Source organism: Ceratotherium simum, chromosome 30 (assembly GCF_057802395.1).
Source record: "Ceratotherium simum simum isolate JZ-2026a chromosome 30, ASM5780239v1, whole genome shotgun sequence".
Classification (NCBI taxonomy): Eukaryota; Metazoa; Chordata; class Mammalia; order Perissodactyla; family Rhinocerotidae; genus Ceratotherium; species Ceratotherium simum.
Window position 1 is genome coordinate 6,784,397 of NC_141929.1, and position 16,844 is coordinate 6,801,240.

The 16,844-nt window shown below is 42.4% G+C and overlaps 1 protein-coding gene across 1 annotated transcript in view; it reads right to left on the reverse strand.

Moving 5' to 3' along the window:
- CDH13 (cadherin 13) overlaps positions 1–16,844 on the reverse strand; it is a 1,041,327-nt gene that overhangs the window by 655,400 nt on the left and 369,083 nt on the right. Inside the window, exon 3 of the mRNA XM_004437068.3 lies at positions 7,607–7,815. Coding sequence (XP_004437125.1) covers positions 7,607–7,815 — 209 coding nt within the window. The remainder of the gene's footprint in view (positions 1–7,606; positions 7,816–16,844) is intronic.

A 16,844-nucleotide genomic window follows, 5' to 3' on the forward strand; every position in this document is an offset into this window, starting at 1 on the left:
ATGTTAGCCCAGGGCCAACCTTCCTCAGCAAAAAGAGGAGGATTGGCATCAGGGCTAATCTTTCTCACAAAAAAATAAAATAAAATAAGAAGGCCCAGGCCCAACGCCCAGCTCTGTCACTTGCTGATGGATGATGACGCTGGCTAAGTTACTCAACCTCTCCAGGCCTAGGCTACTTCTGGTCTGCAAAATAGGAACCAGATTACCAATGGACAGGTTGGCTATGAGGATTGGAGAAATAGACGTATGTGTGAGAGCATCTAAGACGAGACCCTAACGTGGTACACATTCAGTGATTGACTCTTTCATTCCTCTTTCAAAATACAGAAATGTTCCAGTAGAACTCCAGTCCAATTGGTAGCCATTAGCCGCCTATGGCTATTAAGCACTTAAAATCTAGTTAATCTACATTGAGATGTGTTGTAAGTGGAAAATACACACTGAATTTCAAAGATTTAGTATAAAAAGAAGAATGTAAAAAAATTAATTAGCAATGTTCACATTAATTACCTGTTGACATGATAAGATCTTAGAGAAATTATATATTATATCTATTGGGTTTTGTATATGTTAGGTTAAATTTATATATGTAGAAAAATATATAGAGTATCTATATCTATGAAATTTAACCCAATATGTACATATTGGGAATACATACATTGGAAGTATATAATATATACATTGGCTATGCATATATGGTTAAATATATATATGGTTAAATATATATTATTAAAATTGATTTCATCTGTTTCCTTTTTAATGTTACTATAAGGAAACTTAAATTTACACATGTGGTTCACATTGTTTTTCTGTTGGACCATACTGCTGCACAACATGAAATCTTGAGTTTTCACAAGCCAAAAAGAAGCTGCTCTTAGTTATCTAGATTTTCTATGGGATCAGTTATTTTTCCCCAAGAATTTCAATTAAAATTAATCTTTAGAATATAGTATTCTTAGATTCTGATCCACAAAGCAATCTGTTATCTACTTAAATTAATGAATCGAAGGATATCTTTTTATATCTATTTTAATAGTATCCTGGAGCTAAGAATCATAAACATAACAATTTAGGCATGTGTCAAAATGTAACAGCCTAATACGCTGTTCTAGGGCCAATTCTTGGATCTGTACCACAATTTTCGAGCTATCTATTTTCCCCAATTTGGGTGACAGTTAAATGGATATTAATTTTCCTTAATAGTAACTGGGGAGCCTTTTGCCACGAAGAGGGATGCTTTGCAGGTTTTTGAAGTTTTCACACTTGTTAAATCGGAGCATATTAAGTATCTACAGCTTTAACTCCTCATTTCTTTATGGCTGCAGTAAATACACAGATTGGTTCTCCACTGCGATTGTTGTAAAACATACTTCATGTGAACAAGATCAATATCATTGACCAGCTCAACAGACTCCAAGCCACTCCCAGGCAATGTGAGAAGATCTCGAAACAAGGCAATTAATTTTACCCTAAGCTGGTTGATCTCATTCTCAGGGATGCTTTAAACAAATGCAGTCAAGTCACCTGTGTGCAGTGTGACAGGCGCCTTGGATGCTAAATGGTATAATGGTCAAAACAAACAGAGGGGATTCAAATGGTTGGCTCAGGGCTGATAAAAATTAGAGTTCATCTCAGTAACAAATGTGCAAAAATATTTTTGTCTAGAGTGTGTGAGATCAGGAAAGATGGAACAAAATATACAGAGGTGACGGCAACTCATTGTGCTTCAGTTAAGAACAAACAATCCGTGATTGAGAATCCTCTGTTAGCACTGGGTTAGGCACAGTTTTTTTTTTTTTTTTTAATTTTATGTATCCCATTAGGGCATCAAAGCAAGACTGGGGTTTCATCTCCATTGTGCAGATGAGAAAACTGAAAGTCCAAGGAGTTAGGTGACTTTTCAGTGCCACATGACTGACAAGTACTAAATGTGTGATCCCAATGTGGGGTCACTCCATATCCACCTTAATATCATCCAGAACAACTGAGCTAAGTGGTCCAGAGCATGTACATATGCAGTAATGTAACAGAGGAGGATTCAGCCTCTGCTTCTGAGTCTCTAGACTCCCCATTCCCTAGAGACACTTAACAGATGGAACCCTGAGATTCTGCGAAGCAATGGATTTAAAAAATGTAATCTCCTCGAGGGTCAAGATACATCCTTAGCAGCAATATTAATACTGGCTTCTGAGAAGTTGACGACATGTTTTATATTTTTATTTTAAATATTGAAAACAAAAACAACTGTTTCTCTCAAGTGGTTCCTTCCTTCGATTGCTCCTTTGATTTAAATTTTTTTGGAACTATTTCCATCCTGATTCTTGAAACTAGATTAGGAGCCAAAATTATGTCTTTTAAATTGCATATTTACAGTGATGATGATCAACCAAGATAAACAAGCCTTTAATTTAGCTTTTTCAATTTCTGTCATAACTTTGTCTATTCATTTTATTTTTTCAGGGATTTTTAAAATGATAAAAAAGGAGGGAAATAATTTTTTTTTGCATTTAATTTAAGCAACTTGATTAAGAGACCAGTTTCCCTTTACCGAGAATACCATGCATTGACTTCCAGTTAAGAAGTGTAAATTGTTCGTGATTAACTTTTAAATACTGCCAAGTCTTTGGGTGTTCATTAAGTGGACCCACATAGAGAAATAATCCTCTCCTGGAAGTTTAGTCAGTGGTTCACATAAAGTGGGCACCTGAGGAATGGGAATGGCAGTGGTTTAAGTTCACTTGTAAGTCTGAATTCTCTATGGGTTGTAGAAGTCATAGAATTAGGTCATATTGGGAAGAGATGAAGAACTGAGCTGTCTCAATTTGTCTGGCTCATTCGCTGAGCATTTATTATAGTCTGTCTTTGATGGTAAAATATTGAGGTGTAACTGGCATTTTCATGGCACTTATGGATGTGAGGGTGATCTGGCTGTGACATGTGTCACCCCATTGATCACCAGGTTTATTCGGCTAATCTGGCTGGCTAGGCGGGTGTCCCCTTCCTCCCTCATCCCTCTGTGTGCATCCCTCCCAAAGCTGCATGCTGGGTGGAAGAGGACGACCTTCCCCCATAAAGGAGGACCCTTCTTCAGCCAAGGATATACGAGTAGTTGCGCTCCCCTGTTAGAACCTCCAACAAGGTCTCTCTCTCCTGGCACTTACTTTGTGCTGGGCACTGTTCTAAATGCTTTGCATATATTTACTCATTTAATCCTCATAACATCTCTGTGAAGTCGATATTATTATGAACCCATTTTCCAGCTGAGGGACCTGGAGCAGAGGTGGTAAGTGCAGCACCAGGAATCATGCCAAGGCATCTGGCTCCAGGGCAGGGTTCTTAGCTTCCCTGCATGGAAGCCAGGTCCCTACATTCAGGAGCTCAGAATTGAGACGGGAACAAGCACAGATAAACCAGAGAGTTAAAGCTTAGTGCCATGATGAGGGGAGCCAGGCAGGGTTCTGTGAGGAGCATGAAGGAAAAAACAGTTAACCAACCAGGGGGACAATCAGAGAGGTGTCCCTGGAGGGGAAATCTTGGCAAGTCCAGAAGTATCAAGGGAGTTAGCCATGTTGGTTGGTGTTGGCCATGGGGCAGCTGGGGCCATGGTGAGGGGGCATAATCCAGACAGGGGAGCAGCCAGTGTGAACGTGAGGGAGAGCTTGGCCAATTAAAGAAACCGCAAGTGGTTTGCTATTGCGAGGGGGTGGGGAGAGCACAGAGTTCAATGTAGGGAGTGGTGTTAAAGCTTCTGCAGAAAATAAAAATGCAGAAATAGCTTGGGAGTCTATAAATTAACCATTAACAATTGCACTTCACAGATTCGGGCGATAGGCTTTCGGGTGAAATGGGGTCACAGGCAGCAGGTGAAAATAAGAGAGGCACATCCTTTTATCAAAGAAGAGGTGGGCCCCAGTCCGCAGAGGAGCCAGGCTTCACTGAGGTGACATTTATCTCAGAGAATCTTTCCTTCCAAAACTTAGTAATGTGAAATTAGCCACTCTGACATCTCTCCTGTTTTGGTAACGCTGAATGCCCCACTGCCCACTCTGAGCAAACCTTTTCTCTCTTTCTTTGGCTTCACTTTCTCCTCCGGCCCTCAATCTCTGGCTTCTGTCTCCTGTCCTCAGTGAGGACACGGAACCCCTGGTTTCTTGCCCTTTAGAGGTTCCAAAATGATATCATTGATGGGATGTGTCACTTGGTGTCTGGTGCTGTGCCCAACAGAACAATTCTGTGATGTAGGCTCTATTCTTATCCCTGTATCACAGATGAGGATGTTGAGGTTTAGGGAGTTGGGCGACTTGCCCAAAGTCACATAATCACAGGTGGTGAAACAGAAATTTGAACCCACTTAAGTTCAACATGAAAGCCAAAATCCTATCACTATGCTATTCTTTTCCCAAATATTTACCCTGAGATCCAGTTCCACATTCCCTGTTGTCTTCAGGATATCTCTATCAAGATGTCCCCAGGAGCCACCAACTCAACACATCCAAGCCTGACTGTAGTCTTTCCCAACCCCTCCTTCTCTGACTGGCCCAATCCCTCTCCATCCTACTGGGCTAGACAATTTGGAGTCATCCAGACATTGAATCTTGGCTCTTTCTTCCTTCAAGCCACACTTTTCATTTGTTGTTTTCCTACATTTCTACTGTATCGCTTTAACTCATGCCCTCATCTCTTGAACCATGGACAGTCACTCCAGCCACCCAGATGGCATAGCCTCCTGGCAAGCCAAGTGGCAGGAAGGAGAATGGATGCTCGAACAGAAAGGCCAGACTTTCAATCTCATTTCTGCCGATTTCAAGCTAGAGGATCTTGGCTAAGTTCTCACATCTGTGTTAAGGGTAATATCAGCAGCCTCACAGGGAGGTTGTAAGGGTTAAAAATAATGCACATTAAAGCATACACTGAGATGCACACATGTAAGAGAGTTCCACTAAATGATATACGTTCTTACTCGCTTCTTTGTACCTCAGTTTCTCACATCTGTAAAATGGGGACAGTAGCACGTGCCTCATGGATGGTGGGGGGATTAAAGGAGTCAGCATTTGTGGCCCATGAGAGCAGCACCTGGCACACAGTGAGCGCCATGAAAGCTTTGGCTGTCATTACAGAAGGAAGCCCAGCTTCCCTTCTCTAAAGGCACAGAACAGTGATCACCACTGCCTCCCCGCTTGGTACTGAATCAACATACACGTTCACTTTCCCTTCCTAACAAAGAACTGAGCTGACTTGTGTACTTTTTGCTTTCCATCTTTAGCAGCTGGCTCACTTGGCCACACACAGTAGGGCCTCAAAAATACCAACTGAATATCTCTTAAGGACTGCGCTCTCTTCAGAGGGATTCTTTGGCTAGCTCTTTTGTTTTGCTATCCTTTCCTTTTTCTCTTTTCTGTTTTTGGACTTTTTATTATGGACACATCTGGGCAGCTTCACAAGGCCTATTTTCAAACCTCATAAAATTACTGGAGGCAGGAGACGAATGCCCCGTTCTGCTGGAGTCTGGCAAACTGAATGGCATAGCAGCCTCTACTATGCTTCATAAGACGCAGACGATCGCAGCCAGGCTTTGTCGAAAACATGCTCAGACAGAGGCAAAGGAGACACGGCCAGGGCACCGAGGGGCTTTGCCTCCAGAAGGGTGTCTTTCTGGGACTCTAGAGGCCAGCTCTTCAAGGCTGAGTCCTTGCATATTGAACTCTGGGTCTCCCAGCTGGTCAAGTTGGAGCTTGTCCTGAGAGTGCCCAGAATCCCTTCTGCTCTGCTTTAAGCTAAATACTATGACATTGTCTTTTCCAGATTTAAAGATGAGCCACCAATCATGATGAACAACGTCCGTCTAAGTACATTCCATCCCACGCACAAGCCCTCTTATGTGAATCTCTGCGCCATTTACTCGTTCCTAAGAAGCACTTTGTATTGCACATCCTGGAAATTTTGTTGCTTTAGATATTTTCCAAGTCATTTATATCGTGAGTTAGTGAGATGCTGTGAAAATGACCATGGCTAAGTAAAACAAAAGCTTGCTTTTTGTGGTGCCAATGGGTTTCCATATTGGTATGTATTCACCAATATCCTCCTTGAAAACATCAGTGGCACAACGTGGATTCATTTTTAGCTTGCTCTCTACCCTTAACTCACAGACTCAGAGATATAGAGGGGAATTATGAAGTTTTTCCAGACCAAGGATGGCAAGTAGATGCCATCTCTGGAAACATCTCTAAATGATCAATGGATAGTAGCTTCCAGAAGCACTGTATTGGGAAAGATATCCAGGTCAAGCCAGGGGCGATTAGCAATATCTGCCGTGAGTATGGTGACAGAATGGGGCAATGTACTTGCCACTTATTTGCCTTTCCAGACTGTTTAACCTCTCTGGTCTGCAGATAAAGAAATTATATGATTCTTCCAAGATCATACATAGAGAACGCTGGCAGGAAAGCAACACTCGCATGGCCAGTTGTGCTGTCTCTGCTCCCCAGCTGGGGAATCGGTGTTCACTCCACCACCTACACTCCACCACTGAACAAAATTGGCAGATAAAGCAATGGGGACTGTGGCAGATGGAGACAGGCAGCAATAATCAAGACTTTGAAAAACTGGGTAAGAGCAAGCCGTCAGGTGGGAGAAAAGGCCAGCACGCCAAGCTGGCCCCACGCCAAGCTGGGGACACACCATTATTACTGTTCTTATTTTGCCAGGGTCTTGCTGTGCACCTTTCTTTTCTATAATCAAGAAGCCACGGGGTCTCTGAGCTCCTGGGGAAGGAGGAGTAGTAAAGTCTCTGGATGACACAGTCAGGAAGCCTGAAGGCCAGTTTGTGGCACTCTGTGTACATGTGTGCAGGTGCAGGGATCAGCATACTCCTGCATCTGGAAAGGAATGGGACCAGTGCATTGCAAAGGAGCAGCGCTATATGAAATGGTTGCCTAGTTATACAACTCTAGTGGGTCACTGTGGTCTTGCCTGCCCAACATCCATTTCCCTTCTTCGAATAACGGCATGCTATTTTACTTTGGGTAACTACCCGTCTTTCACTCTCAGTCCGTATGTTTTAGGTGGGGCTGACTCCACCCTGGCTTCAGGACAAGGCATGTTACCCAGACTTAACCAGCCAGAGCATTATGGCCCAATGGACAAAGAGATTGATTCAGGGATGAGCACATGATCTAATGAGAGCCAATGAGATTTGATTTCAGGCTTTTATTGGCATTATCAGGAAGAGATACTCTCAGGCAATTTCAGGCTGAGAGGACAAAGTGCAGCTGCCGACACCTCCACATTGTGAGGCAGGGAGGGATGCAACTGTCTAGGAGTGAAGCTAACAGAAGGAAGATAGAACCACAAGATGGATAAGGAGCAAAGCTGATGTCATATTTGGGCACTGGTACACAGCTATGCCTGAAGGCAGAGTTATCCCCAAAATATCTGTCACATGAGCCAATAAATTCCCACTCCCCCATAGTTTTTTGAGTTGGGTTTTTGTCATTTGCAGCAACAAAAGAACCTTAGCCAATAATAAACCAAAGACTCATTTTCCACATAAGACATACAGACCACATGTTTCTCATTGGATCCAATTTATCCCGAACAGCTGTGTTACCTGCATGGAGCCCTGGATGTCTTTCCCCCCGACAATCACGAGTTCTGCCATGTCTTCCGCATGGGGAGTCCGGGCGTGAACGAACAGCGTCTTGCCCACTGCGGTTATGTTTCTCAGGGCCACTAAGCCGCCTTCATCATTCACCTTGAAGTATGGGCTTGAAACCTCATAGCGTAGCTTGTCATTCCCCTTACAGTCACTGAAGGTCACTGGGGAAAACAAAACAAAACGAAAAAACAAAAACAGAAAGAGCGTGAGTAGGTTGGACAGCTTAGTACTAGAGGCATCTCTGACCATTAAATGTGGATTACTCCTCCCCACCCTAGATCCTCAAATGCTTCCCCTCAGCATCCTTTTGTAGCCCCGTGGCTTTGATTGTGCTGAAGGACTTCACTCAATCAGGTCTTTGATCACCTCCCACATCCCAGGCAGGTGCCAAGCACTGAGGATGCAGAGATAAACAGAACCGCATGCGGAACCTTCATGTGGTGGGTGAAGCCTACAGTCAGATAGGGCAGAGTGACGTTTAGGGACATGCTCTAATCCTGGATTTACAAGGTTCTGCGGCAGAACCAGAGAGCTCAGGAGCCTTGATAGACAGCTTCACGGAGACCATATTTGAGCCAGGTCTTGAAGATGAGTGGACGACTAGAAGGTCCCCACGAGCGTAGAGGGCATTCTAGGTTACTCGGAGGCATGGGGGTGGTGGTGAAGTAACAAAATGGACTCAGAGAAAGAGAACTAACTTGGTGCGCTTGGATCAGAGGCAAATTTGAAATGGGGCGGAGATGTTGAGGATGAAGGAGAAGCTGGAAATGGAGAACATATCCTTCGGACAAATTGGGAAATGTCACTAAGTTAGGGTGCTGCTCGGTAGCCTTGGACTTGTTTTAGTGTGGAGAGGGTCAAGGTCAGGTGTGTGTTCTTGTTCTAGTGTAGAAGAGGGCTTCTCAAGGGTGGGGGTGCATCAGAATCACATGGTAGATTTTTAAAAATCAGAAGGACCGGATCCAAAGACTCTAATTTAGTAGCTCTGGTTCTAGAGAGTGGTTTGGAGAAGAGAAGAAGAAAGGCCAAGAAAACCAGTTAGTCAGTGGTAGCAATGGCCCAGATTAAGGCAGTGGCTGGATACCTGTGAGTGGAATTCATATAGTTGAATGGCTAAGTCACGTGTGGGAAGGAATAGGGAAAGCAGCTGTCCTTGTGGGTAAGCACAGAATTGTACTACTTGCTTTCTCCTCTCACCTCACGTTTGTCTTCTTAGCTCTCTGCTGAATAGGCTTGTTTGTTTAGTAAACCTTTAACTGAAGCGCAACAAAGACACAGAAAAGTGCATAAATCAAAATGTACAACTTGATGGACTTGCACCAAGTGGGCACACTCATATACCCAGCGCCCAAGCTCAGACACAAAATATTACCAGTCCTCCTTGCCCTCCTTTCTTGAGTAAAACTCCTCCTCTCCTCCTCGGAGGCTGCACCACACTGACTTCTATACCATAGACTGGTTCCACCTGCATTTGCTCTAATCACACAGTGTGTGCTCTTTCATGTCTGGATAATTTCATTCCACATTACGTTTGTGAGATTCACCCACGTGGCTGCGAGTCATCACAGTTCATCCTAATATAGTATTCCAGCACGTGGCGATACTGAGCTCGTCTATCCCACTCTTGATGGGCATCTGGGCTATTTCCAGTTTGGGGCTCTTAACATATTGCTATTAGGAAATTTCTTGTGCGTCTTTTGGTGACAACATCTACGTAGGTCTGAGGACACTCTTAAAGCCATATAAATGTATGATGAACTAAGCTGATCTTTCTATTCTAGGAAGATAATAATTCTTATTGTGATAATAACTCTATTAGCTGATAACGATAATAGTTAACGTGAATTGAACACTTTCCACTCAGGAGGCTCACTACTGAGCATTTTACATACACTGTCTTATTTAATCTTTACAATGATAATGAATGAGGTACTATTTTGATCCCACCCCCAACACACAGTTTATAAGATAATGTAACCGAGGCTTGGAGAGGGCAAAGGAGGTACCCCCCCACACACACAGTTTGTAAACAACGAAACCAAGATTTGAACCCTGGGCCATTTGTCTTTCATTCCATTTCAATAAAGACAACGCACCGTGTAGAATACACTCTTCCTGAAATCCCATAGGACCTGAATACAAGGACTGAGGACCCAGTTCAGTCCTGCTCCCACGTTCCTGCCAGCCCTGAAGTGCATGGTACGGCGCTGCCTCAAGGTGCCTCTGCTCAGGGCTCCAGTGCTGATTCCGGCTGCTCAGTCAGCTTTAGGGCCTCTCCGTATGGACACACAAGTGGCCTCTGGGGAGTCTCAGTTCTCCAATACTTGCCCTGTTTCTCTGACCATCTTGGTAGCCAAGATTAGTTGGGCATGCCTGGTCTCAATTTTTGGAAGTGAACTGTCAAGCAGAGACATGAAAGTTGTTTTCCTTGTCATCATCGATTAGCATTCATCCGCTGGAGGCACACTGCTCAAATGACAGGCCCACTGGGAACATGTTGCCTAGATGGCCAGATGCTGGTTCTGACCCTGGCCCCAGGCAGGATCAAAGAAGAGAGTCTCGGGTGGGGAGGACTGGGAGCAAGGGAAGGCATACAAAAGTTTTGGGGGTTCTTCCTTCTTCCCTTTTTCCTTTCTTCCTTTCTTCCTTCCTCTTTTCCTTCCTCCTTCTTTCCTTCCTTCCATCTTTCCCTCCTACCTCCATTCCTTCCTTCCACAAATTATGCTAGATGTTGTGGTTGAGTGAAGATGGACACAGTCCCTAGCTTGAAGTCTAGTGGGGGAGACAGACATTAATGCGATACTCCTTCTAACTAATAGAGGACCTATTCCAGGCAGAGAGAACCACAACATGTGCAAAGGTCCTGTGGCACTTACAGAACTGCAAATAAGCCAGTGATATGGACACAGAGAGCAAGAGAGAAAGCAAAGAAGAGAGAGTGGAAGTAAGCTGGACCTGGGAAATGTGGGATCTGGAAGGTCACATAAAGAATTATTCCTTGAAGGAAGCTTTGGACCCTCCCATCGCAACTACAGAACCAACTTGCCTTCACTTGAGTCTCATACAACTATGGCTCCCCACTGCACATGATGCCAGCACTCAAGGTCCTCCATGTCCAGGCTGTCCATGGGCCTCCCCGCTGGCCTCCATCTTCACTGGGTGCCTTGCACATTGCCCACGTCTGTGCCTGGCTACACCTACAGTCCTTTCCTGCCCCTTGGCTCGTATTGCTCCCCTGTGCAGAAAGTACTTCCCACCTTCTTGGCCAGGTTAACCCTTAATCATTCTTCAAGAGTCAGCTCAAGCAGCTTCTCCAAACACCCTCTTTGTGTCCCCAGAGTTTCCTGCACATAGGACCTTTTATGTCCTGTTATATAAACATGCTTACTTCATGTATCTGTTTTCCCCATCAGAACCAAGAGCAAAAATTGAATCTTATTCTTTTATTCATCCCTACATCTCCAGCAAGGAACAGAATGCTTTTCCATACAGGAGGCTGTCAATAACAATTGCACTTAACTCAGTTACTCTCCAGGGGCAAAATGATCCTCTAATGGTGGTGGAGTGGGGTCCCTCTTCCATGCTGGCAGCAGGAGATGCTGCAGGCAAGGCCAGGAATTGAGAACAAAGTCACCTCTTGCCCTGGTTGAGCCCAGCACTGGAGACGGGTAGGAAATGAAGGACTCAACCACGCTGTCCCCTTAGTTCCCAGGCCCTGCATGCATCCATTCACGAGAGCTTAGCTTTGACTTAGCTCATTGGTGAACTCGGAGGTGGTGCCTTATTTTTCTCCATAATCTCAATAAAGCTGTGCATATCCCCAAAGCACAGCTGGGATCAGAGTGTGCATGTTGAATAAATGAAAGTTTTGACAAATAACAGTAACAACATCTACCATTTACTGAATGGCATCTGAGTGCCAGGCTCTGTGCCAAGGACTGTACATTGAGTCTCTCCTTTTAGCCTCATAGCAATTCTAATCTACAGCAGCATTTCCCAGCTTTATTTTTTATCTCACCCCCAGTAGCCTTTTAAGAAATTTTTACCTAATTGCCACCACTCTCGTGAAATTTTAATGTCATGGATATACTGCATATCTGTTTATTTTCTGTATGTATATATGTACTTTACATACACACACACAAAGTACAAGTTTTTGCCTCTCCCCCAAGAACCCATGTCATCCATCTGGGGGCAATATAGTCCCAGTGAGAATACGCAACCTGTATACATCATTTTCCATTTTACAGAAGGGGCTGAGACTCAGAGAGATTGACTAACTTGCTCAAGGTCACACATCCAGAAAAAGCAGGAACCTGTCCCCAGTCTGATCTGTCTGCCTCTACAGTTCAAGCTCTGGGCACATCCATTTCCCAGGAATGGATGAATGAGAGAGAAAAGGGCAGTTGCCCCATCCCCACTCCCAAAGGCCACTCAATAATCGCTCCAGGGTGGTCAGAGGTACCAAGTGAGAGCATACTGAGAGACCAGATCTACATTCAGGACCTGGCACATCATAGGCACTCAATATATTCTAGCTTTCTTCCCAACTTGCTGTATCAAATAGCTACAGATTATCTAATCGGGTCTTTATTTTAGACAACTTTTACCAATTCAGGAGCAGGTGCTTTAAACTGTGGTTCTTTTTCAAGGCTGTGAGAATCACCTGGAGAGCATTTTTAAAAATATCAATACCTGGCCCAACCCTGGACTGAAATTCTGATATAACTGGGCTGGGCTGAGTCTGGGCACAAGTATCTCTTTAAAGCTCCCCAAATGAATCTAATGCAGCTGGGGCCAAGAACCAGGACCTTGGACAATGGGTTGCTTGTCAAGATGCCAGCTTTCCACATTTCCCAGCCATTCTTGGCACAGAGAGGAGGTTGGGGACCCGGCACGCCAGGAATTGCTATTCCCACGCCCTAAGAAAGCGCAGTTTTTTTTTTTTTTTTTGATTTTTTAATAGTTTTTAACATTGTGAAATTTTGGGTTGTACATTTTTGTTTGTCCATCACCATATATATGACTCCCTTTACCCCTTGTGCCCACCCCCCACCCCCATAGCCCCTGGTAACCACAATGCAGTTTTCTCTGTCCATGTGTTGGTTTATATTCCACATATGAGTGAGATCATACAGTGTTTGTCTTTTTCTTTCTGGCTTATTTCACTTAACATAATACCCTCCAGGTCCATCCATGTTGTTGCAAATGGGATGATTTTGTCTTTTTTATGGCTGAGTAGTATTCCATTGTATATATATATACCACATCTTCTTGATCCAATTGTCAGTCGAGGGACACTTAGGTTGCTTCCACTTCTTGGCTATGGTGAATAATGCTGCAGTGAACATAGGGGTGCATAAGCCTCTTTGGATTGTTGATTTCAGGTGCGTTGGATAGATTCCCAGTAGTGGGATGGCTGGATCCTAGGGCATCTCTATTTTTAATTCTTTGAGGAATCTCCATACCGTTTTCCATGGAGGCTGCACCAGTTTGCATTCCCACCAGCTGTGTATGAGGGTTCCTGAAGAAATCCAGATTTTTACATGAATTCTCCTTGTTTTAAATAAGGGCAGCTAGTTCATATTAGTTTTTAATTTCAAAAAATGTATCTGTCAATCAGGGACATCTTTCCATGTCAATAAATGTGAATCTCCATCATCTTTTAAATGTACTATGAGGTTTAACCAATTCTTTATTACTGGGTATTTAGGCAGTTAAATTTATATGAAATAGTCAGAACTGGCTAAGGAGCCCCACACTTGAGCACTGAGCTTTTTCTTTTGGGGGTGGGGAGGGGGGGAGTGATGGGGTTATTTGTAGAGAGCCAGTGGACTATGCCATTACTCTTTTTTTTTTTTATTGATGTTTTAATGGTTTCTAACATTGTGAAATTTTGGGTTGTACATTTTTGTTTGTCCATCACCATATATATGACTCCCTTCACCCCTTGTGCCCACCCCCCACCCCCACTGCCCTGGTAACCACAGTCCAGTTTTCTCTGTCCATGTGTTGGTTTATATTCCACATATGAGTGAGATCATACAGTGTTTGTCTTTCTCTTTCTGGCTTATTTCACTTAACATAATACGCTCCAGGCCCATCCATGTTGTTGCAAATGGGATGATTTTGTCTTTTTTATGGCTGAGTAGTATTCCATTGTATATATATATACCACATCTTCTTGATCCAATTGTCAGTCGAGGGACACTTAGGTTGCTTCCACTTCTTGGCTATGGTGAATAATGCTGCAATGAACACAGGGGTGCATAAGCCTCTTTGGATTGTTGATTTCAGGTGCGTTGGATAGATTCCCAGTAGTGGGATGGCTGGATCATAGGGCATCTCTATTTTTAATTCTTTGAGGAATCTCCATACCATTTTCCATAGAGGCTGCACCAATTTGCATTCCCACCAGCTGTGTATGAGGGTTCCTGTTTCTCCACATCCTCTCCAACATTTGTTGTTTTTGTCTTGGTGATTATAGCCATTCTAACAGGCGTGAGGTGGTATCTTAGTGTTGTTTTGATTTGCATTTCCCTGATGATTAGTGATGTTGAGCATCTTTTCATGTGCCTATTGGCCATCTGTATATCTTCCTTGGAGAAGTGTCTGTTCATTTCCTCTGCCCATTTCTTGATCGGGTTGTTTGTTTTTTTGTTGTTCAATTGTGTGAGTTCTTTATATATTATGGAGATCGACCCCTTGTCAGATGTATATTTTGCAAATATTCTCTCCCAGCTGGTTGGTTATTTGTTCACCTTGATTCTGGTTTCATTTGTCTTATAAAAGCTCTTTAATCTGATAAATTCCCACTTGCTTATTTTTTCTTTAGTTTCCCTAGTCTGGGTAGGCATGTCATCGGAAAGGTTCCTTTAAAACCAATGTCAAATAGTGTGTTGCCTATATTTTCTTCTATGAGTTTTATAGTTTCAGGTCTCACCTTCAGGTCTTTGATCCATTTTGAGTTAATTTTTGTGAATGGCGATAGCACATGGTCCACTTTCATTCTTTGGCATGTGGCTGTCCAGTTTTCCCAACACCATTTATTGAAGAGACTTTCCTTTCTCCATGGCATGTTCTTAGCACCTTTGTCGAAAATTAGCTGTCCATATATGTGTGGTTTTATTTCTGGGCTTTCAATTCTGTTCCATTGATCTGTGTGTCTGTTTTTGTACCAGTACCATGCTGTTTTGATTACTATTGCTTTGTAGTATGTTTTGAAGTCAGGGATTGTGATGCCTCCTGCTTTGTTCTTTTTCTTTAGGATTTCTTTAGCTATTCGGGGTCTTTTGTTGCCCCATATAAATTTTAGTATTATTTTTTCTATTTCTGTGAAGAATGTCATTGGGATTCTGATTGGCATTGCATTGAATCTGTAGATTGCTTTAGGTAATATAGACATTTTAACTATGTTTATTCTTCCAATCCACGTGCATGGGATATCTTTCCATTTCTTTATGTCATCATGGATTTCCCTCAATAATGTCTTGTAGTTCTCATTGTATATGTCATTCACCTCCTTGGTAAGATTTATTCCTAGGTATTTTATTCTTTTGGATGCAATTGTAAATGGTATTATCTTTTTGAGCTCTCTTTCTGTTAGTTCATTATTAGCATATAGAAATGCAACGGATTTTTGTAGATTGATTTTGTACCCTGCAACTTTGCTGTAGTTGTTGATTGTTTCTAATAGTTTTCCAACAGATTCTTTAGGGTTTTCTATATATACAATCATGTCATCTGCAAATAGTGAGAGTTTCACTTCTTCGTTACCTATTTGGATTCCTTTTATTCCTTTTTCTTGCCTAATTGCTCTGGCCAAAACCTCCAGTACTATGTTGAACAGGAGTGATGAGAGTGGGCAGCCCTGCCTCGTTCCTGTTCTCAGAGGAATGGCTTTCAGTCTTTCCCTGTTGAGTATGATGTTAGCTGTGGGTTTGTCATATATGGCCTTTATTATGTTGAGGTACTTTCCTTCTATTCCCATTTTATTGAGAGTTTTTATCATAAATGGATGTTGTATCTTGTCAAATGCCTTCTCTGCATCTATTGAGATGATCATGTGGTTTTTATTCTTTGTTTTGTTGATGTGATGTATCACGTTGATTGATTTGCGGATGTTGAACCATCCCTGCGTCCCTGGTATAAATCCCACTTGATCATGGTGTATGATCTTTTTAATGTATTGTTGTATTCGGTTTGCCAATATTTTGTTGAGGATTTTTGCATCAATGTTCATCAGCGATATTGGCCTGTAATTTTCTTTCTTTGTATTGTCTTTGTCTGGTTTTGGTATCAGGGTGATGTTGGCCTCATAGAATGATTTAGGAAGTGTTCCATCTTCCTCTATTTTTTGGAATAGTTTGAGGAGGATGGGTATTAAATCTTCTTTGAATGGTAAAATTCACTGGAGAAGCCATCTGGTCCTGGACTTTTATTTTTGGGGAGGTTTTTGATTACTATTTCAATCTCTTTACTTGTTTTTGGTCTATTCAGATTCTCCATTTCTTCTTGGTTCAATTTTGGGAGGTTGTATAAGTCTAAGAATTTATCCATTTCTTCTAGATTGTCCAATTTGTTGGCATATAATTTCTCATAGTATTCTCTTAAAATCTTCTGTATTTCCATGGTATCCGTTGTAATTTCTCCTCTTTCATTTCTAATTTTATTTACTTGAGCCTTTTCTCTTTTTTTCTTAGTAAGCCTGGCTAAGGGTTTGTCGATTTTGTTTATCTTCTCGAAGAACCAACTCTTTGTTTCATTAATCCTTTCTACTGTTATTTTGGTCTCAATATCATTTATTTCTGCTCTGATTTTTATTATTTCTCTCCTTCTGCTGGCTTTGGGCTTTGTTTGTTCTTCTTTTTCTAGTTCTGTTAGGTGTAATTTAAGGTTGCCTCTTAGGGCTTTTTCTTGTTTGTTAAGGTGGGCTTGTATCGCTATGAGTTTCCCTCTCAGGACCGCTTTTGCTGCATCCCATATGGTTTGATATGGCATGTTATCATTTTTGTTTGTTTCCAGATAGTTTTTGATTTCACCTTTAATTTCATCAGTGATCCATTGGTTGTTCAGTAGCATGTTGTTTAATCTCCACATTTTTGTCACTTTCCCAGTTTTTTTTTCATGGTTCATTTCCAGTTTCATAGCCTTATGGTCTGAAAAGATGCTTGTTATGATTTCAATCTTC